General features: G+C 40.8%; 1 protein-coding gene across 1 annotated transcript in view; it reads left to right on the top strand.

The window, feature by feature from the left end:
• LRBA (LPS responsive beige-like anchor protein) overlaps positions 1-23,038 on the top strand; it is a 634,690-nt gene that overhangs the window by 148,712 nt on the left and 462,940 nt on the right. Inside the window, exons 31-34 of the mRNA XM_038755081.1 lie at positions 2,227-2,360; positions 13,998-14,076; positions 16,316-16,449; positions 18,351-18,412. Of these exons, the coding sequence (XP_038611009.1) occupies positions 2,227-2,360; positions 13,998-14,076; positions 16,316-16,449; positions 18,351-18,412 (409 nt within the window). The remainder of the gene's footprint in view (positions 1-2,226; positions 2,361-13,997; positions 14,077-16,315; positions 16,450-18,350; positions 18,413-23,038) is intronic.

Below are 23,038 nucleotides of genomic sequence, written 5' to 3'. Positions count from 1 at the left end.
TGCTCTGCACACAGTAAGCACTCAATAAATATGATTGATTGATCGATCGATCTCTCCCAAGAGACCGACCCAGACTAAGCCCTTTATTTCGCCTGGCTCCTCTCCATCGGCTAGGAGCCGTGTACCCTTGTCCTCCTCCCACTTCCCAACGCTCCCACCACGAGTGTCCGCGCAAGCAGCGGTGGTGCCAAAGTGGACCCGCTAAGCCATGCAGGAGAGGGGAACCTTTCAACCCCCCCACCAATGCAGTGAGGTGTAGTACGAGTCTGAGAGTCTTTGTAGCAGGCTGCGTAAGTAGAAGCTTGATGTGGTGGTGTGATCGTCAGCACATCAAATGGTAGTTGTTTGTCAACTTCAGTGAAAAATCGTCCAAGGTAGGTTGAACGACAACCTGCTTGTTTTCGTAAAATACCTTGCCTTCTCGACTGTGAGCCCACTGTTGGGTAGGGACCGTCTCTATATGTTGCCAACTTGGACTTCCCAAGAGCTTAGTACAGTGCTCTGCACACAGTAAGCGCTCAGTGAATACGATTGATTTATTGGTGGATTGTAGCAGGCTTACTCATTCTGAACATATCCAAGACTTTGGAATTCCTTTCTTCCTAGGGTTAAAAATCATTTTTGTAAATTCATCAGCTCTCTTAAAAACATTGATCTGTAATTCTCAAGTAGTGGGGAGGGATTATTATTATGATGGCATTTGTTAAGCGCTTACTATGTGCAGAGCACTGTTCTAAGCGCTGGGGGGGATACAAGGTGATCAAGTTGTCCCACGTGGGGCTCACAGTCTTGATCCCCATTTTACAGATGAGGGAACTGAGGCACAGAGAAGTTAAGTGACTTGCCCAAGGTCACACAGCAGCCGGGTGGCGGAGCCGGGATTCGAACCCATGACCTCTGACTCCAAAGCCCGGGCTCTTGCCACTGAGCCACTGAGCCACGCTGCTTCTCACTACTGATTATAACTACTTCATCTCTTCTGGTACATTGCCATGATGCACTGGATTCTTAAATTTTGACAAGGTCCTCTTTGGGCAGTGATTCCCTTGAAAGAGATGCTGTTCACTCGTTGCATCCGCATCATTCATTTCTAATTTAAGTTTTCAGTGCAGCAGATTGTTGGTTCTCTGCTCAGGGCATCTCTTTGACACCTTCAAAATATGGCATAAACTCTGGGCAGAGCTGCTTCTAAAATCCACTCACTGTTGTTGGCTTAATCACAACCATTCCAGTCGAAAATGTGTACAGATCTTTTTTGTACTCTTGATGCTGTTGTCTTTAATACTGAATGGAACTGCTTTACCACCACATTGGGCTGTGGGGCAAAATGTGAATGTAGATTTTACTTGGTGAGTAATAGCGTAAACTGTTATAAACAGTTTATATGAAATATAAATATGTCGTAAATATGACATGAACTATGGGCAGAGCTTCTTCTAAAATCCACTCATTGTTGTTTGCTTAATCTCGGCCCTGGTAGGGAGGTGTCTGGGAGGGATTTGCTTGTGCTTGGCAGAAACATCAGGGAGGCTGAGTTTTTGTGTAGGATAATTGTGTTAGAACAATATCCCAAACTATTTCATATCCCTGGGGTGGTTGTATTTTGGGGTCGGGTAAGATAGCAAACATTACTGGGTGTTTCCTCATGTTGTATATCATGTGGGGTCAAGGTATTCTGGAGCAAGGTCTGTCTCCCCCTTTTAGACTGTGAGCCCACTGTTGGGTAGGGACTGTCTCTATATGTTGCCAATTTGTACTTCCCAAGCGCTTAGTACAGTGCTCTGCACATAGTAAGCGCTCAATAAATACGATTGATGATGATGATGATGATGAAGCCAGCTCTAGATCTCTTGAAACTGTGGTTTTAGCATTTTGGCCCGTCCCTGGCTCCACCAGAAATAGTATCATAGAGGATATCACTAATCCCTAGAAATCTTATCCTTGAAAGCCCCTCTTAATATTTTGATTTTCTAGGAATTTGCATAGCCTCGTCTCTAAAGTTTATGATCCCACCGAAGCACTTTGTGAAATATTGAAACAGTGCACCTGTGAATGGGAACCCCCGGAAGCAATGGTATTCAATGCTAGGAGTCCACAAAATGCAGGAAAAGAACACTGAACAAAGGACATTTGATTAACTAAGTAAATTATTTTTCATGAAAGAAAATGGAAGCTTATTTTTTTAAAAAAATCTCCTCTTTTCTGTCCGTATATATTTTTTAATAGAAGCGTCATCGTGGCAACAAAAAAGTCATCTGTTTCACCTTCCACAGCCAACACAAGCATACCTACGAATTCAGTCAGTGTGGTTTCTTCAGTGGATTCGGCTCAGGCCCCAGACCTGGGAAAAGAATCTCCTGGTGAGTTGTTGGGTGTTTTTCCTCTCAAGGTTTACCGCGAGATGCCATAGAATAAAACTACTTGAGTTTTGTTACCTTTTAAGTTTTTGTTTTAGGGAGTAGATTGGTGTACTGAGTGAGGGTATGCTGATTTCCTAGAAGGTTTTGGTAGTATTTACAGTGTCAAATAATATTAAAAGGCAGCATGTCAGAAATGCCTTCTACAGTATGGCGAGATTCGTTCCACTTGATTGTTCCATTTGCTATCTGTTCCCAAATCTGCCATTAACAAAAGAAATTTTCTTTGCTCACCTCTGAGTATTGGTGATTATTATACTCCTGCAAGAAAAAAAAGTACACACTTATTTAACAGGCCTTTCTTGTCACGGAGCATGAAGAAGTCAGTATTTGCTTAGTAAGGTATGCAGAGAGTTATTTAGGGAAATGGTTTGGGACAGCCGTAAAAGGGGTGTCCTGTCAGCCTGATGCCGCCACCACCCTTGTGCCCTATAACTGTAATGATGCTTTTAAATTCTTCAGCCTAATGCTCATTCTGAGCTTTGCCACCTCCTGCTGCTCTGCGATCTCGACACTGACTATTCCTCCAGTTCGCCTTTGTGTAGCCTCTTGATCATTTTCAAAGGTCAAGGTCTTAGAGAAACCTATGGAGAGAGACAGGAAGCCATCATTATTCCAGGTGGCTTTGAAGGTTGGAATGGGGAATATGAGAAGCAGAGTAACAGAATAGGTATATACGTCTCTATCAGATTTTACTAGATAAATTTTAAAGTCCTACAAAACAGTATACTCTTACAAAAATGTGGTAACTGGTCACTTTCCCTGAGTGTAGAGAGCAAATGAGGATTAAATTGGCATCTGAAGCCCGGTAGATTATTTTCATTTCTAAGGAATAAAGAAGGAAATAAGACCTGTTTTAGGTGAATACAGACCATATTTGTTTCCCATTTTGGCAACTTGACCAGATTCAATTCATCACATTGTCAACGAGGCTTTATTTCCATCCTGATACCAAGCGAAAAAAGAGTATTTTCTCAGTTCAGGTGTAAAGGCACTTCACCCAAGGAAGTGAGCAGGACAATAAATGAAGTTATTAATTTTGATACAGACAAAAAAGAGTTTAGCATCAGCACGCCCAATTGTCAAAAGTTAAGTAATTAAGATTTGGCTTACATCAATGTTTGAACCCTTTCTGTAGCTGAGCTCTACTTTATTCCATGGTTTGTCCATTTTGGGGTATTGTTGGCAAAATTGACTTGTTGAGGTTTCACCATTTGTTGATGATTTGCAAGAAAACACTTTTCTGCTTCTGTCCTCGCACTTAGAAGAGGATAGAAATTCCACGTCCCGAAATACTCTTTGAAGCACCAGTGCCCAAGATTAAAAAGAGGACAATTCCATGAAAGGCTCACCTTATTTGATTTGGTCATGCTTACTCCTTTACGTGGCAGCTCTTTCCAACCTGAGGAGTGAAATGCTGTTAGTGATCGAAAGTAATGAGGGTGGCAAAAAAACATGGGCCTTCCTGCTGCCTATCCATTGCTTAGTCTTAAAACAGTGAGGGGAAAAAACTAATCAGACAACCCTTTAAATGTTCCTTTCTCCCCATTTCTGCTTTTTCATGGTCCTTTGTTCATTTCTCCAGAGTTTCAAAAAAAGGTAACATGCAGACATTTGTCATTAAAAAAAATTAAAAGTAAGTTGCTAGTTCTGATTTCAGGACTGGGAGGAGTGGGTGGTCCCTTGTGTAGTTTGCAGCGTACAGGGTTACTGTCAAAAGCCAAGTATCAATCAATCATATTCATTGAGCGCTTACTACGTGCAGAGCGCTGTACTAAATGCTTAGGGAGTACAGTACAACAGAATTAAAAGACATATTCCTATAACGAGTTTAAGGTCTAGACGGGGAGACATACATTAATATGAAATGAGTATCATCTCGTGCCTGTCCCAGTGACATTTCAGAGAAAATAGTGTAAGGAACTCCACTGGTTAGCTAAATAATGAGAAAAATATTTCCTTATGTTTTAAAGGTTATGTTCTCTTTAATTTTATAGACTTCACATTTTCTGGAAGAGCGAACAGTACTTTTTTGTAAAAAGAAGGCCTTTTTTTTCAGTGAATTTCCACAAAGGTGAAATGTACCGACCATGAAATCATAGTTAGAAAAAAGAGACGTCTTCTTCTTTTATAGATGGTTTTAAGCCAATCAGTTTACTCTATTTTGAAACATTGGAGTCTTAGCTGGAGCCAGATTTGCCATCTTGCTTTCTTTTCCCTACTACTGATGGATAGAGAAACGAGCTAAGAATGTTGTTATTCATATAGTTCAGATTATATTTTGAAGTGACCTGTTCTTATATCCAGAGGCTAAATAAGCCTTATTTTGAATGAGTACATTTACTGATCTGCGTTTAGCTGCATGATCGGTTTCACTGTGGTTTCGCCCGGTACCCAGTCATTTCCAAGTAACATTGCTATGCTTAAAAGAATCTCCTTATTTTGTCTTTCAAGGACTTGGATCTCCATCAGATCCTAGACTGTAAGCTCGTGGTGGGCAGGGAATGTGTCTGTTAGATTATTATATTGTACTCTCCCAAGTGCTTAATACGGTGCTCTGCACACAGTAAGCGCTCAATAAAATGAGCTTCTGTGTGGGATATAGTTGTCCACACTGAGTGGCCTAGTAGATAGAACGTAGCCCTGGAAGTCAGAAGGACCTGGGTTCTAATCCTGGCTCTCCACATGTCTGCTCTGTGACCTCGGGCAAACTTCTCTGTGCCTGTTACCTCATCTGTAAAATGGGGGTTAAGACTGTGAGCTGTATGTGGGACGAGGGACGGTGTCCAACCCAATTAATTTGTATTAGGAGGCCTTCCCAGACTGAGCCCCTTCCTTCCTCTCCCCCTCGTCCCCCTCTCCATCCCCCCATCTTACCTCCTTCCCTTCCCCACAGCACCTGTATATATGTATATATGGTTGTACATATTTATTACTCTATTTATTTATTTATTTATTTAACTTGTACATTTCTATCCTATTTATTTTATTTTTTTGGTACGTTTGGCTTTGTTCTCTGCCTCCCCCTTTTAGACTGTGAGCCCACTGTTGGGTAGGGACTGTCTCTATGTGTTGCCAATTTGTACTTCCCAAGCGCTTAGTACAGTGCTCTGCACATAGTAAGCGCTCAATAAATACGATTGATTGATTGATTATCTACTCCAGCCTTAGTACAGTGCCTGGCACATGGTAAATGCTCAACAAATACCATTATTATTATTATTATTAATATTATTAGTATCACTGACACTTTCTACAGAATGGGCAAGTCGTTCCTCTCAGAGTTGTCTTACTGTTTCCAGATTATTGCTTTCTTAGATTCACCCTATCTTTACTCTAGGTGTTTCACAGTGATATTTGTTGGTTCTAAGGGGGCTGTAGTGAGAGAAATATATATCAAATCTCTCTTTCTGTGTCAGTTCATCGTACCATCGTCATAATATTAACAGAGTGTTTTCTCTGTGTAGAGAGCACTATATTAAGTTTAACTTGGAAGTGTTCAGGAGAAGTAAAATGCATGGTCCCTGCCCACTAAAAACTTACAACTTAATGGGACGGGCATAAATCATGTACAGTAAAGCACTCGGGTAAAGTCCGAGTATGGAAAGATGACTATCTGAGTAAATCAGTGAGAAGAATACCCTCCATTACATTGTCACCAAACATTCTGCCTAAAGCATCGGTAGGAAATTAGGGAACGTTCAGCCGGCAATTTGAGCCTGTCTGGTTACGACGCGTAGCTAGTGAGTAGGTGCACTGTGTCCGAAGAGCTGGGTGCTGTAGTACAAATATTCTCGTAAGTGACATTTTTCAAGGAATAGCCCTGCAATAAAGAAGTGCTGTGTTTGGGTCTGTGGCATAAGGGCTATTGGGATGACATGACCTGTGGTTGTAGAATTTAATCGGAAAATACCTTTTGGAGCAGGTGGGATTCCAAGAGAGCTTTAAAAACCGAGAGTCTGGCAGATTTGAAGGGAGGAGCAAGGTAACAGCAGAGGGAAAGGCATGCGGAAGGGGTGAGAGGAGGAAGATTATTAACTTGTATTAACTCTCTCTCTGTCTCTGCCTCTCTCTGTTTGTCTCTGTTTCTCTTTCTGTCTCTGCCTGTTTGTCTCTGCTTCTCTGCCCTCTCTCCATTTCTCTATTTCTTCCTCTCTCTGTCTCTGTCTGTTTCTCTGCCCCCTCTCTGTTTCTCTCTCTCTCTCTCCATTTCTCTATTTCTTCCTCTCTTTCTCTGTCTCTCTGTTTCTCTGCCCCCTCTCTGTTTTTCTCTCTCCATTTCTATTTATTTTATTTTGTTAATATGTTTGGTTTTGTTCTCTGTCTCCCCCTTCTAGACTGTGAACCCACTGTTGGGTAGGGACCGTCTCTATATATTGCCAACTTGTACTTCCCAAGCGCTTAGTACAGTGCTCTGCACACAGTAAGCGCTCAATAAATACGATTGATTGATTGATTGAGGGCAAGGCAAAGTGAGGATAGCTCAAAAAGAGGCTGTGTGATGGTTTGGGGAGTAGTGGGGAAGAAAGCAGATATTTAAGAAAGGGAGAGCTTTAAACCAACTAAGGCACTTTCTGGTTTATGTGGAGAGAAAAGGGGAAGTGTTGGGGATTTTTGAGGAATGGAGAGACATGTACAGAACAATGTTTTAAAAAGACCTGAGCTGGAAAGCGTGTTATAGACTGGAGATAATGAATTGTCGACTGGATGGAAAGCGGTGGAGGTAATGAATTGTAGACTGGATGGAAACAGGTGGTTTCATGAAGGATTTTTGGGAGAGAAGAACATTGGGATTTGGGGATAGCTAGAATGTGAAGGTTAGGATTTAGGAGTAGAAGGTGAAACTCAGGTTGATAGCTTCTTGGACAGGGGCGTTGGGAAAGTTGAGAGGAGGAGTTTTATATCCTTTCACTTTTTCCCTTTTGCCTCCCTGAGTATTGTCTGAGAATCCAGAAATATTACCACATGCGAATAATGGTCCAACACCTCTAAATTAAAATAGTTTTGCTTTTCTCCAGTTTTTCAGATGAGGAAACTAAGGTCCAGAGAGAATAACTTATTTGTGTGAGGTCAAGGGATGAAGGTGGCAATAGACCAATTGCTGAATGACACATTATTCTTAGTACCCCCTAGATGCTAAGTGCTAGATTGACCTCATCTCAGATAATAATAATAATAATAATTATTAGACGGTCCCTACCCAACAGTGGGCTCACAGTCTAGAACGGGGAGACAGAGAACAAAACAAAACATATTAACAAAATAAAATAAATAGAATAAACATGTACAAATAAAATAGAGTATTAATTATCATCTCAGATAATAATAATAATTACTATTATTATTATTATGGTATTTGTTTAGTGTATTGAAAGTGGCCCAGCTTTTCATCCAGCTATTTTATTGTCATATTCCAGGAGAATGATGACAGTTGAACATTTCTTTGAAGTTTGATATCGGTCTTTCCCTCTAAACTGTGAGTCCCATGAGGGACAAAGCACTGTGTCGAACCAGACTGACTTGTAGAGAAGCAGCATGGCCCAGTGGCCAGAGCGTGGGCTCGGGAGTCAGAGGTCGTGGTTCTAATCCTGACTCTGCCACTTGCCTACTGTGTGACCTTGGGCAAGCCACTTAACTTCCCTGTGCCTCAGTTACCTCGTCTATAAAATGGGGACTGAGACTGTGAACCCCACATGGGACAAGCTGATCGCCTTGCATCTACCTCAGTGCTTAGAACAGTGCTTGGCACATAGTGCTTAACAAATACCATTATTATTATTAATTATTATTTACCCCAGGTTGTAGAACAGTGCTGGACCCACAGTAAGCACTTTAACAAATTCATTCATTCATTCAATCGTATTTATTGAGCACTTACTGTGTGCAGAGCACTGTACTAAGTGCTTGGGAAGTACAAGTTGGCAACATACAGAGACGGTCCCTACCCAACAGTGGGCTCACAGTCTAGAACGGGGAGACAGAGAACAAAACAAGACATATTAACAAAATAAAATAAATAGAATAAACATGTACAAGTAATATAAATAAGTAAATAGAGTAATAAATACGTACAAACATATATACATATATACAGGTGCTGTGGGGAGGGGAAGGAGGTAAGGCGGGGGGAATGGAGAGGGGGAGGAGATGGGGGGGCTCAGTCTGGGAAGGCCTCCTGGAGGAGGTGATCCCTCAGTAGGGCCTTGAAGGGAGGAAGAGAGCTAGCTTGGAGGATATGCGGAGGGAGGGCATTCCAGGCCAGGGGGATGACGTGGGCTGGGGGTCGATGGCGGGACAGGTGAGAACAAGGCACGGTGAGGAGGTTAGCGGCAGAGGAGCGGAGGGTGTGGGCTGGGCTGGAGAAGGAGAGAAGGGAAGTGAGGTAGGAGGGGGCGAGGGGATGGACAGCCTTGAAGCCCAGGGTGAGGAGTTTCTGCCTGATGCGCAGGTTGATTAGTAGCCACTGGAGATTTTTGAGGAGGGGAGTAACATGCCCAGAGTGTTTCTGGACAAAGACGATCCGGGCAGCAGCGGATACCATAATAATACCATCCCATCCCCTCCCATAATAATACCATAATACCATAATAATAATAATAATAACAATAATAGACTGTGAGCTTGTTGTGGGCAGGGAACATATCTAACAACTCTGTTATATTGTACTCTCCCAAGTGCTTAGTATAGTGCTCTGCACACAGTAAGTGCTCAGTAAATAATCGATGAATTGATATGGTCTACTGACCATATGATATGGTCCATTATTTCCATTATTTTCACAAATAAATTGAGTGTTTGCTAAGAAACTGTTAGACCTGATGATCTTGTACCTACCCCAGCACTTAGAACAGTCCTTGCCTTGTGATAAGAGCTTAACAAATACCGCAGTTTATAGGGCTGATTGGTATGCACCATTAAATGGAAAACATTATGAATTTTTACTAGAGACCAGCAATTCAGTAATCTGAAAAATTCTGTAATCTACTACTAAAATCTGACATCCTTATGCCATTTTCCAGCAAGCATATCGAAGTTACCAAATGAGCTTTTCTGTTAATTATGACATTTATTAAGCACTTACTATGTGCAAAGCACTGTTCTAAGTACTGGGGAGGTTACAAGGTGATCAGGTTGTCCCACAGGGGGCTCACAGTCTTAATCCCCATTTTACAGATGAGGTAACTGAGGCCCAGAGAAGTGAAGTGACTTGCCCAAAGTCACACAGCTGACAAGTGGCGGAGCCAGGATTTGAACCCATGACCAGTTAAACAAAGAAAGGACAAAATTCATTGTTGGGTAGTACTGTTGTTAAAATGGGTGTTTTTCCAGATGAGTTACGTAATTTTTTGTTTTTCTTACTCTGCAAAATCTAGAATCACATAGTGAGACTGCATTAACTGGAGTCTGCTTTTTTTATCATGAATGTCACTATTGTTTAGCAAAATGTATTTTGATTGTGCGTCTTGCCAGAGTCTTTTTCTTTCACTTTGACTAAAAACTTGTCTTTTAGGCAGCCTTAGGCAATCATTCCTTTGAGAATGGACCCTTCACTCTATCTGCTCAGATTTTGTTCATTACACAGTTATCTTGACTATACTTTCCTATGCTCTGCTTGGTTGAGAGTGGGCTTGTGTAGCCTAAAATAAATATTTGAGGGGGTAAAAAATTGGAATTTATTTTAACGGTATTGGGAGAGTTGCTGTTCCCATAGATTTCTGGATAATAACCTTTAGGGGTAAGAATGTTAGCCAGATGATCTATTTGCATTTTCTTTTATGTTCTTGTGAATGTCTGTAAAACCCTCCGTTTGAAGGAGCCAGTTTATCAGAGAAGGGATAAGAGAGAGATAAGTTGTCTTGTTCCACATGTTTGATGTAGTCCCTGCAACTCAGACATCTAAGCTTCAGGTGGAAATATTCCTCTGAAATTTTTAATCTTGTTGAATATTTATGGAGGGAGTTTACTAAAATGGAAAAAATTCTGACTTCAGTTAGAAATTACACTACCCAAATCCAAGAACAGTTGGGAAGAAAAACTGGAGCCTGCCATCCATTTGCCTCAGTCAATATTGACCCCTCTCAGTTGGTACCCAGTGAATGAAAAATTGAGCTATCCCCTATATTGTATCACTTTCTCATGATTTAGATCTCAATTATCACCTTGATTGAATGGCTTCCTTCAGTGCTTTAATTTTAGCATTGATTTTAATCTTTCAACTCTGTCTTTGTGTGATGGTGTAAAACCGTTATTATTCAAGTCCACATTTTACATGACTATTGAGCAGAATTAACAGTTGTTAGCGGATGAGAAACTTAGGAAAGGATGAATACTGAGGAGTTCATCAAGATCGGGGACATAATATTTTGTACCTGCCCCTTTCAAATGTAAGCTATGGTGCTATTTCTGTGGATATATTTGAAACTCTCCTGAAGAGTGACCCACATTCTTTTTTTTTAACGCAAAGTACAATTTGCTTCAAGACTAAACAGTGCCCTGGGCAGGTGGGTATTCCAACTGTTTTTGAGAAAACCTAGAAGCCAAGCTTTGCCACTAACCTGAAATCTTCAAAACTCTTAAAGCCCTGGGGCTTTAAAGTTGGATGCAAGTGCAGCTACAGTCTAAAAATTATCCAGAGCAAGTGGGGTCTCTGAATACGCTGCCTCAGCTTCTACAAGTGCACTTGAATATGTTGTGAGGACATGCTGAGATTCAAAGTCAGATTTCTACAAGGCCGCAGTGGGAATGGTAGATCGACAGTTTTTGGTATTTATTTGCCGTGTCCAGTCTCACGTTTCTATATGATTTTTAATTCTGTAGTTGTGTGGAGGAAAAGCAGTTCCATGTAAACTGAAATGTGAAGTGTGTTGGAGGAGATGATAAGCCCCATGTTATGAATACTTAGTTGAACGTTAATGGCGGTTGGAAATTGTTCTAATCTAAATAGAGAAATAAACTGGCGATATTACAGCCTTCCTTTGGATTGAAAACTAATCATTATGTTGTCTATTTATACACTAGTTTATTTTTCAAAGGCACCATTACATGTTGTCTCTTTCCTCAGACCATCCCTAGGGGGAAGTAGGGATGGTATGAAGAAGAAATTGAGACTCAGAGAGATTGTGACCTGCCAAAGAGATGCACCATTCCAGAGCTCCGACTAGCACCTGGTTTCATAACTCCAAACCCTGTGGATCATTCCATTTGGCCATGCTGCATTGCATTACTAAGCTAGAGGGGCTCACTTTGATTGTGGGATAGGCACTGTCTCTGAATTTACTGTCTTGCATTTACCACAGGGTGTGGGATTGTGTGTGTAACCTCCCCAGCGCTTAGAGCAGTGCTCTGCACATAGTAAGCTTTTAATAAATGCCATTATTATTATTATTATTACTATTATTATTTAGGAAGCTCTTCATGACACACAGATTCGTGAAGCATTCCCTATTTTTCACTACTCTCCCATCCTTCCCAGCAGTATCCTCACATGAGATATCCTCCCTCCTCTCTAGTGCTACTCTGGCCACCCGTGCTTCTGACCCCATTCCCTCTCATCTTATGAAATCTCTCACTCTGTTCCTCCCTAACTTCCGTCTTCAACCGCTTACTCTCCACTGGTTCCTTCCCCTCTGCCTTCAAACATGCCCACGTCTCTCCCATCCTAAAAGAAACCCTCTCTTGAGGGTTCACCTTCTAGTTATTGCCCCATCTCCCTCCTACCATTCCTTTCCAAACTCCTTGAATGAGTCGTCTACATGCGCTGCCTCGAATTCCTCAATGCCAACTCTCTCCTCGACCCCCTCCAATCTGGCTTCCGTCCCCTACATTCCACGGAAACTGCCCTCTCAAAGGTCACCAATGACCTCCTGCTTGCTAAATCCAACGGCTCCTACTCTATCCTAATCCTCCTCGACCTCTCAGCTGCCTTCGACACTGTGGACCACCCCCTTCCCCTTAATACGCTATCCAACCTTGGCTTCACAGACTCCATCCTCTCTTGGTTCTCCTCTTATCTCTCCGGCCGTTCATTCTCAGTTTCTTTTGCGGGCTCCTCCTCCCCCTCCCATGCCCTTACTGTAGGGGTTCCTCAAGGGTCAGTTCTTGGTCCCCTTCAGTTCTCTATCTACACTCACTCCCTTGGTGAACTCATTTGCTCCCACGGCTTCAACTATTATCGCTACACTGATGATCTGTGCCCCTGCTCCCTCTCCCTCCCTCCAGGCTTGTATCTCCTCCTGCTTTCAGGACACAGATCCATCTGGTTGTTTGCCCACCATCTAAAACTCAATATGTCCAGGACTGAACTCCTTATCTTCCCTCCCAAACCCTGTCCTCTCCCTGACTTTCCCGTCACTGTAGACGGCACTACCATCCTTCCCGTCTCACAAGCCGGCAACCTTGGCGTCATCCTCGACTCCACTCTCTCATTCACCCCTCACATCCAATCCATCACCAAAACCTGCCAGTCTCACCTCCGCAACATCGCCAAGATCCACCCTTTCCTCTCCATCCAAACTACTACCCTGCTGGTTCAATCTCTCATCCTATCCCGACTGTATTGCTGCATCAGCCCCCTCTCTGATCTCCCATCCTCCTGTCTCTCCCCACTTCACTCTATACTTCATGCCACTGCCCGGATCGTCTTTGTGCAGAAACGCTGTGGGCATGTTACTCCCCTCCTCAAAGATCTCCAGTCGCTACCAATCAACCTACCCATCAGGCAAAAACTCCTCACCCTGGGCTTCAAGGCTCTCCATCACCTCACCCCCTCCTACCTCACTTCCCTTCTACATCCCAGCCCGCACCCTCCGCTCCTCTGCCGCTAACCTCCTCACTGGGCCTCGTTCTCGCCTGTCCCGCCGTCGACCCCCGGCCCACGTCCTCCCCAGGACCTGGAATGCCCCCAATCCCTCTGCCCACCCGCCAAGCTAGCTCTCTTCCTCCCTTCAAAGCCCTACTGAGAGCTCACCTCCTCCAGGAGGCCTTCCCAGACTGAGCCCCCTCCTTCCTTTCCCCCTCCTCCCCCTTCCCCCACCTTACCTCCTTCCCCCTCCCCACAGCACCTGTATGTGTGTATGTTTGTACATATTTGTTACTCTATTTTACTCATACATATTTACTATTTTATTTATTTTATTTTGTTAATGTGTTTTGTTTTGTTGTCTGTCTTCCCCTTCTAGACTGTGAGCCTGCTGTTGGGTAGGGACCGTCTCTATATGTTGCCAACTTGTTTTTCCCAAGCGCTTAGTACAGTGCTCTGCACACAGTAAGCGCTCAATAAATATGATTGAATGAATGAATAAATTCCACGGTTTGGTCGTCTTGTACATGTTTACTATTCTATTTATTTTATTTTGTTAATATGTTTTGTTTTGTTGTCTGTCTCCGCCTTCTAGACTGTGAGCCCGCTGTTAGGTAGGGACCGTCTCTATATGTTGCCAACTTGTACTTCCCAAGCACTTAGTACAGTGCTGTGCACACAGTAAGCGCTTAATAAATACGATTGAATGAATTGAATGAATGAATAAACTAGTAACCATTGTGTTCTTTTCCTCTCAAACACCCTCTGCATTTTCTTTGTAGGAACTGGATCATCTCATGCAAAATTGCCTTCCGTCCCTACTGTTTCTTCAGTTCCTGAAGACTCCGCTTCAAATATGAGGTATTTTTTTGCTTGATGTGTTCCCCAAATTTCTGCCAATGACTTCTTTGACTGCTAAGCAAAACCTCACACAGTCTTTGATATTTAATGTTTCCTCATTGCAAATATGGGTAATTCCCAGAGTACATACCCTCAACTCTGTTTGCATAATTTGCTGGTGGTGTTACTTGTCCCAAGGTTTCAAGTCTTCACGCTGATTTTAGTCCCTCCTTTAGTCTCACTTTTTGATCTCCCTTGCCATACCCAGTCGATCAAAGGTATTTATTTAGCACTTACTGTGGGCAGAGCACTGTACTAAGTGCTTGGGAGAGTACATTACAACAGAGGGGTGGTAGACACATTCCCTGCCCACAGTGAGCTTGCAATCTAGAGAAGGAATGATCTGCTGTGTTGTCACTCATGTGACAGGGACATCATATAGAGCCAATGAGTCTTTAATGATAGCATGGGTTATGGAAAAGTGGCAAAAGTCAGGGCTAGGGAACCCGTGGAAACTTTCTTGTCTATCTCACCACTGACCTCTCGCCCACATTTTCCCTCTGGCCTGGAACGCCCTCCCTCCTCGAATCTGACAGATTTCATTCCCCCCACCCTCCTTCAAAGCCTAGTTGAAGGCACATCTCCTCCAAGAGACCTTCCCTGACTAAACCCCCCCTTTCCTCTTTTCAATCAATCAATCAATCGTATTTATTGAGCGCTTACTTTGTGCAAAGCACTGTACTAAGCACTTGGGAAGTACAGGTTGGCAACATATAGAGACAGTCCCTACCCAACAGTGGGCTCGCAGTCTAAAAATTGAATTTTCCCACCCTCTGTGTCAACCTGACTTGCTCCCTTCAATCATCCCTCCTCCCAGCCCCATAGCACATATGTACATATCTGTAATTTATTTATATTCATGTGTCTCCCCCTCTAGATTGGAAGCTTGTTGTGGGCAGGGAATGTTTCTGTTTTATATTGTACTCTCCCACGCGCTTAGTACAGTAGGTGCTGAAGTACGATTGAATGAATGATTAAATGAAATTTCCAGAACATGGGCCAAAGCTTCCCCTCTGACAAAAGGCATGCGCCCCAATCTCTTCCCTGTTTTAGACTTTTACGTATGTTGGGGCTTCATTTAATTGAAAGGAACTAATGCTGCCCTAAAAATATGCATTTAGGAAAAGTTTACAAATTACCTTTCTCGGGTCAACTAAAAACATATACAAATTTATATTATCACCTGGAATTCTCTTGAATGGAAAGATGAAAATGTGCAAGACTGATATAACTAATACAGCAGACATGCCAGGACGTATCTTTTCAATACGAATGAATAAATGAAGTTGGCTTCCACATAAAGTTAAAAGGACCTAAGTGGGAGAGTAGATTCCCCCTAGATGCATTTGTCTTTTAAACCAGCTGGGATGTTAAAAAGAGTAATAATGGTTATTCATTCAGTCTGTCGTATTTATTGAGCACTTATGGTGTGCAGAGCACTGTACTAAGTGCTTGGGAGAGTACAATACAACCATAAACGGACATATTCCCTACCCATGGGGAGCTTACAGTCATTACTGTAGTTGTAGTCAAGTACTTATAATAATAATAATAATGATGATGGCATTTATTAAGCGCTTCCTACATGCAAAGCACTGTTGTACATCAAGCACGGTCGTTGGTGCTGCATTAGATAGCAGTTAGGTTGGGCTCACACCACACCTGTATATATGTATATATATATATATATACCATGGCACCACAGCATACCTGTATATACCTGTATATATACCACAGCACCTGTATATATGTATATATGCTTGTACATATTTATTACTCTATTTATTTATAGATTTTACTTGTGCATATCTATTCTAATTATTTTATTTTGTTAATATGTTTTGTTTTGTTCTCTGTCTCCCCCTTCTAGACTGTGAGCCCACTGTTGGGTAGGGACCGTCTCTGTATGCTGCCAACTTGTACTTCCCAAGCACTTAGTTGCGTATGGACTCACAGTGTAAACAGGAGGGAGAACAGGGGGTGAATCCACATTTTCAGATGAGGAAACTGAGGCACAGAGCAGTTACGTGATTGGTCCAAGGTGGCACAGCAGGGGTGGCAGAGGGAGAATGAGAACCCAGGTCTTCTGACAAGGCCCACACTCTTTCCACTAGGCCAGGCAACTTCTTTTGCTTTTGAAAACGACAAAGCAATTGACTTTTCTCAAATACTGTTTTAACTTTTCATACCTTTTAATCAGTATTACAGAGAGACTTGAACATGCTCTGGAAAAAGCCGCACCTCTTCTGCGAGAGATTTTTGTGGATTTTGCCCCTTTTCTTTCTCGTACTCTCTTGGGTAGCCATGGCCAAGAGCTGCTCATAGAAGGAACAAGTAAGTTGTATGTCTTTACGTGCCATGCATTTTTCCGTTTTAAATATCAGAATCATTTCGAATATTTTAACTTTAAAACATTTTCGTGAATGACCAATTGTGTTATCTCGAGCCATTAAATGGACATTTAATTTACTTTTCGGGCAGTACAGTGATGGACTAGAATTCTGGACTTTCCTGTCTACTCAATTTAAAAGCACTGTTTAAGTCTGTCAGTTCACGAATATTCAAGGATCAGAGGCTGCTATTGTTGAAGTGACCTGAAAATCATGAGAGCACAATTTGCACCCTCTTACCTTTGTGAGATCATGCGAGGAAGAAGGTGTTATAGGTACCTGAGATGTATCCTTCGTCTTCAGCATTCATCAGGACTCTAATGTAGCGATTTCGTTAAAAGTTGGAACCAAGACCGTGTCCTGATTTGTTGGCAAGCTGTTCTTTTTAGGGCCTTATCCCTGATTATGAAAAGTGTATTATGGAGATCACTTTAGTCTCCTTGTCTTCTCTTTAAGATTTCCTGCTATTCTCCGATGATGAGGAATCTCTTTAAGATTTCCTGCTCTTCTCTGATGGTGCTGGAGCCACCTCTATACTCTTTAGTCATGTAGTGGAATCATATAGACTCTTAAAGGAGTCTTGGTTTCCCTTTTCATCGTTTTGGTGTTTTTCAGCCTTAGAATCCAACCACTTAGTGGGCATGTTCCTTAGCTGTTTCTGCCTGCCACAGCTAAGCTTTGATAAACGTCCCTTTTGTCAGGGTTTTGAGATGCTGAAGATGCATTGCTTGCTTAGCCACAAATAGCACTGAGATCAAAGACTCATTATCAACCAAGCCAGTTCTGGTGGTATCTGCTAACAGTGCCCACAGCCTTAGAGTCGGCACAGTATATAGTATCTTGCTGATAGTCTGAGAATAGGTATTCGTGATTATGCAGCCACCATAGAAGGTTATATTATCATTTATAAAACAAATGTGATTCATCTGAAAATTAGTTGTGATAAAAAAATTTTTCATTTGGGGCAGGTGGAAAACATCTCAATAAAGAGCTATACCTTTTTGTGCATTTTGAAAGTTACTACATGGAAGAATGGATAGAAATGCCCATATGGTCTGTCTTTAACTCTTCTGACCTCAAAGGGAAATTGCTTACCGATAAAGACTTTATTTGGAATATTAAAGGTGTCTTAGCCTTGGTGAAAAACATAAGATTGTTTTCGTACACAAAATATATTTTAAAGACAGGCTCCCTAGGCTCCGCCCGTGAGTTGTGATTTTTTTATTGAATAAATAAATCATGAGAAGGAAAAATCCAAGTAAATGAAATTAATGTATAAACAATCAGGAATATCCAATAGGTAATGCTTGCACTTCTGCTAAGGTTTAGTGTGGGGGTCAAGGGTCAAAGTACTAATAAGAGTGTTTGGGATGTCTGCTGCCATGAAACAAAATGGAAACTTGATTGATAGCTAGAGGGCTGAAGGGAGAGAGAGCCATGGAGAAAGCAAAGGTCATGGAGCCATTTCCCTTTTCTGCATATATAATCAAGCCTCCCCAAACTTCAAAATGTAGATGATATGGATCAATAGAGCATATGCCATTTACATTTAAATGAGCAATATGAAATGTGGAGGAGGAAGTTGCAGTTAGTCGTTTTAGAAAACAAGAATTTTTAGAGACTGAAGCCCCGACAGAAATAGAAGCACTCATATCTTAATTTAATGGCAATAATGGAGTACCATATTCACAACTAAATGTCCTTATTTAAATCTCCTTTAAAATGTTTATAATGTTCCGTCTGTTGCTAGTTAATTTACTCCAAAGCTCAAGTTTTAAAAATGCCGTACCACGGAGAAGTCCTACGTGTTACCTTGTAAATTTATTTTAATCTTTTTCAAAATAGGTTTGGTCTGCATGAAGTCTAGTAGCTCAGTCGTGGAATTGGTCATGTTGCTCTGCTCTCAGGTGAGTTTTCCATAAGCACGGTATCAAATGATGTATCATGGTTACACTGTAAGTCATTATGCCTAGAGTGTAGCGTTTTGGGTTTACTTAGAAGTAATTTTTATTGTATTGAGGAAGCAACCAGAGAAGCTTGGAAACAGATTTGTGCAACCCTCCCTGTAATAATTGCTGGAAAAAACACATAACCTCCATTTTGGGTGACACTCATTCTCAGCTGTCATTTTTTATAAGGGGAGATAAAACCAATAGAATATTAAGGTTATAGAAACAGATTTATTCCTACATCTTGGAGAGTGGCACTCAGACTCCCTTGAGAATAGTGGGTTTTCTTTCCTTTTGTGCAGAGGTTATAAAACGAATGATAAATACTTTGGAATCCTTGTCATTACTAATTATTTTTGACTTATGTTGTGAATTTAGGGGAACAGTAATGCAGTGAGGGCCATCAAGATAACTAGTCTGGGGCTCTGAATTCCAGAAGCAAAATTACTCGAGTTGTTAAAGCATCCTATGAAGGTCTCAGTAATTCTGCTTATCACTTGGTGGATATCATATGTCTTTTTGAGAATTACAGGAAAAAGAATGAGAATACTGCAGATCTGCTGGCTAGACTTTTGAGAGACTACTCGCATTCTGTTTTGCAATTAAATAGAGGAATGTATTTATTGAGCTTTGCTTTGTGGTCCTTTAAAAATGATATCTTGCTGGTAGTAAATTCCCCTACTTAAAACTTTAAAATAGCCCTTTTTAATGGGAAGGGTATTGGTCTAGAGGTCAAGGGTTCTGACCTGTTTCAAAACCTTTGACCTTCATTTACAGCCCTTATGGTTTACTCGCCTGACGAATAAGGATAATGCAAAATTAATGTTTCTTTGCATCGATTTATTCATTTTAGTGCCTGTATTGCCAAATTTATTTAGACTGTGCTGATGGACATTTCATGAATACAAATGAAAGAATCATAGAAGGTGTGAAAAATCAATACCGCACATTGTCGATAAAGTGCAATAAGAACAATTACTTGTGGAGATTACACCGAATGGATTTTACAATGAACTAGTGAAGAGTAGTTATGTTTCTAGTGGGCTCATTATTCTTGGATGGAGTCAGAATTACTTTTTCATAACTCAATCTCCTGCAGAGAACCTAAGTCTTTAGAAGGTGACTTCGGTAAAAAATCTCTCATGGAGTCATCGGTGTTGAGAATAGTGGCTGGTTTATTTCTGGAGGAAAATTGCCACAAGCTTCTCTGAAGCTTGATTTCTTTCAGGAAATCAGCATTTGCCGTTTGGGAAGTATTTCTTCAAAGGAGAGAGCCTGTTTAGGTCCATATCATGGTCTCGTGTTTATTTTGCTAAGAGGATTTCACTTTTTTGTTTAGAGAGACGGGATAATATATGTTTTCAATGCAAGTTGGAAATTTCATTTATAGCTATGCAGTCCTCTTTACAGTATGTCACATACTTGGATGTTCGAAGCTGAAAGGATAAGGAATAAATGACATGCTCTAATGCACCTATTTGTCATACATGTCACAGTGCTGTTTAATGCTAATCTAATCAAACAGAGGGTATAGTGATCGCTTAGTGGAGTTAGGAGCAAAAGACAAGAGACCTCAAGGTTGTTGTATGAATAAAATAGATTACCGTTTCAATTAAAGTCTTGAGAAAATTTTATGAGTTCTTTAAAAGTTTCCTTGCATTGAAATATTTGGCAGAATATGAAAAACGAAGTGAGAAATGAAGACAAAATTAGCTCCAGATGTATACAGATTGTTCTAGGGTGATAATTACATTTTTCACTTTGAATTTTCCTAATTCAAAGAGGTCAGAATGGCAATCACACAAGTGATTTATTTTGTTAAAACTGAACTGTCTTTCGCTACATGAAAGCTTGAGATACATAAAATTGAATTTCCCCTCGACGTTTGGCAGATTCTGGGAGGGGATGTGCTTGAGCTTGATTGATATATTTTTTTGGCCTTAGATAGGGTGGGAAGGGAAGTGATATCATCTTGCTAAAATTGTAATTAATTTTTTAAGAGGAGATAGAGAGATTGGGTGCCAAAGATCGAAAGATCAGGTCAAAAACTAGTTTTTAATCATGTGAATAATAGGATATGTATAAATTTCACATCTGCAACAAATTTGACTTGAAGCTACATATACTTTGAAATTCAGATGTGTTCTGATCATTTCTCAGGATAATTTCATAACTAATTTTTTTCCTGTTTGATTCATTCAAACTGATCACATTAATTCAAAAAGAAAGTCTCTGGAAACATTAAAAAAAAAAAAATTAGGGTCCCAGACTGGGAGCTGTCTCAGTAGTTCTGATTAGGTCCTGCAGATTTCAGGGAAAGGTCTTCAAACATTAGATTCTTAATTAAAAAAAAAACTTCTTAGGTACAGAGATTTTATTCAGTGAGTGAGCCCAGGTGAAAAAAAAGAACTATTTCTTTTGAACAAGTATCCCATATAATGAAATCCATTACTACTTCATTATATTTCGAAATCTATTGTTTGACTACAGTGAAGAAGTATTTTATTTTGTACATTGTGGAATTGCTTGTATGGAGTTTTTAGAAAAACTGGAATCCCTCAGGGGCCTCTGAAAATTCAGTGTCTTGTTTTTTGATTCATAGTATACTTCTTTTTGAAGTTTCTATATCTTAAATGTTAAAACTAAAATGCCTATTTTTGACTCATTTTGAACTTGAAAATTAAAACACTTTAAGGGGTTTAAAAAGTCATACGTTGCAACACATTTAAAAATTGTTAGTCATTGTCATTTAATGTACATATGTGAATATGGGTAAAAGGATAGAAGCCCATTTAAATGTAAAGATGTTTCATTTATTATTATTACAAAACACTCTTGTACAGTGTGTTTGTATCCTGCTTATCTGACATTAATATCATTTTTGAAAGAACTGACGGTACATTCAAGGCCACTTTATAAAAGCGTTGTGTTGCTCATCCTAATTCAGTCTGACATACATTCCAATAACACTACCTCCCTTCTCGAGTTTAAAGCTAAATTTATGGCTGTGCATTGTGAAGTGCATCATTTAAAAATGGTTTCAACCCAAAACATCTAATAAATAAATAATGTGTATGGCTACTCAGTAGTAGACTTTCCAGACTAGAAATCATTCCATCGGATACTCAACAGTCCACTATCGGAGAGGGCTGTCAGATAAATCTTATAGTAGCTGCATTCATGTCCTGTAAATCACATGTTATTGTCTGAGCCTTCTGCCAGGTCATCTATTCTTTTCCCATTTATCAGAAATGCATACAGTACACACACACACAACCTTAGAAGCACCGTGGAGTGGGGATGGGGTGCACTTTCTGAATAATTGAACTAGCAAAGAGGTGCAAATTAAGTACCGAGTTGGTCGGATTCCTTTCTAACGTGAAAATCGATTTATGTACGTCGTTGCCATTTTGAGCTTCCTTTCCTTCGTGTTGTGATAGAAGGAAGAGTTATTCTTGGCTCGAGACTTAAAAACATTTCATCTCTGAAGGTTTTCAAATAATGCAATTTTTGGAAGAGCCTTTGCATAGGTGGAACATTTGAAGACGTGCTGTTGAATTAAAGATGGATGCCTTCTGCTCGGTGAAGATGAGAGTCGCCTTTGCTTGTTTTGCCTTGTTATCACCACCTTCCCTCTCTCCAAGTTGGGTACTTGGGTATATTCAGAATTTAATGCTGATTATTTGTCTCAGAATTAGAAATATTTTCCTTAATCATCATATTGGATATTTATGGTATAGTAAAAATAAGTCAATATTTCTTAGAGGTACTTCTAACTAGTATTCGCAGTTTTCTTCTCACCTCTTAAAATACATGGTATTTGACTTCTTGCTATTTCTTTATCATAGTGCTTTATTTCATCATCATCATCAACAATGGCATTTATTGAGCAATTACTATGTGCAGAGCATTATGCTAAGCACTTAGGGGGAATACAACAGTTCTTTAATCAAACTAACCTCATCAAATTGGCACTGAATAGACACACAGCTGTATCCTGTGGCTCAACCCTGATCCCTTGTACTATGAAGGGCCTTGTTCTAAAGCATGCCATTTGCCATTTAAATGAATTTCTTTGGCTTGTTGCATCAGAGGTTACTTTTTTCAGCTATTCCCAGTCCCTCCCTCTGCCCCTCCGCCAAGCTAGCTCTCTTCCTCCCTTCAAGGCCCTATTGAGAGCTCACCTCCTCCAGGAGGCCTTCCCAGACTGAGCCCCTACCTTCCTCTCCCCCTCGTCCCCCTCTCCACCCCCCACATCTTACCTCCTTCCCTTCCCCACAGCACCTGTATATATGTATATATGTTTGTACATATTTATTACTCTATTTATTTATTTATTTTACTTGTACCTATCTATTCTATTTATTTTATTTTGTTAGTATGTTTGGTTTTGTTCTCTGTCTCCCCCTTCTAGACTGTGAGCCCACTGTTGGGTAGGGACTGTCTCTATATGTTGCCAGCTTGTACTTCCCAAGCACTTAGTACAGTGCTCTGCACACAGTAAGCGCTCAATAAATACGATTGATTGATTGATTGACTTTAAACATCCCTACCTAGCATTCATTATCCCAAGTACTAACTTCT

Source organism: Tachyglossus aculeatus, chromosome 12 (genome assembly GCF_015852505.1).
Source record: "Tachyglossus aculeatus isolate mTacAcu1 chromosome 12, mTacAcu1.pri, whole genome shotgun sequence".
Taxonomy (NCBI): domain Eukaryota; kingdom Metazoa; phylum Chordata; class Mammalia; order Monotremata; family Tachyglossidae; genus Tachyglossus; species Tachyglossus aculeatus.
This window is presented reverse-complemented; position numbering and strand designations above follow the sequence as displayed.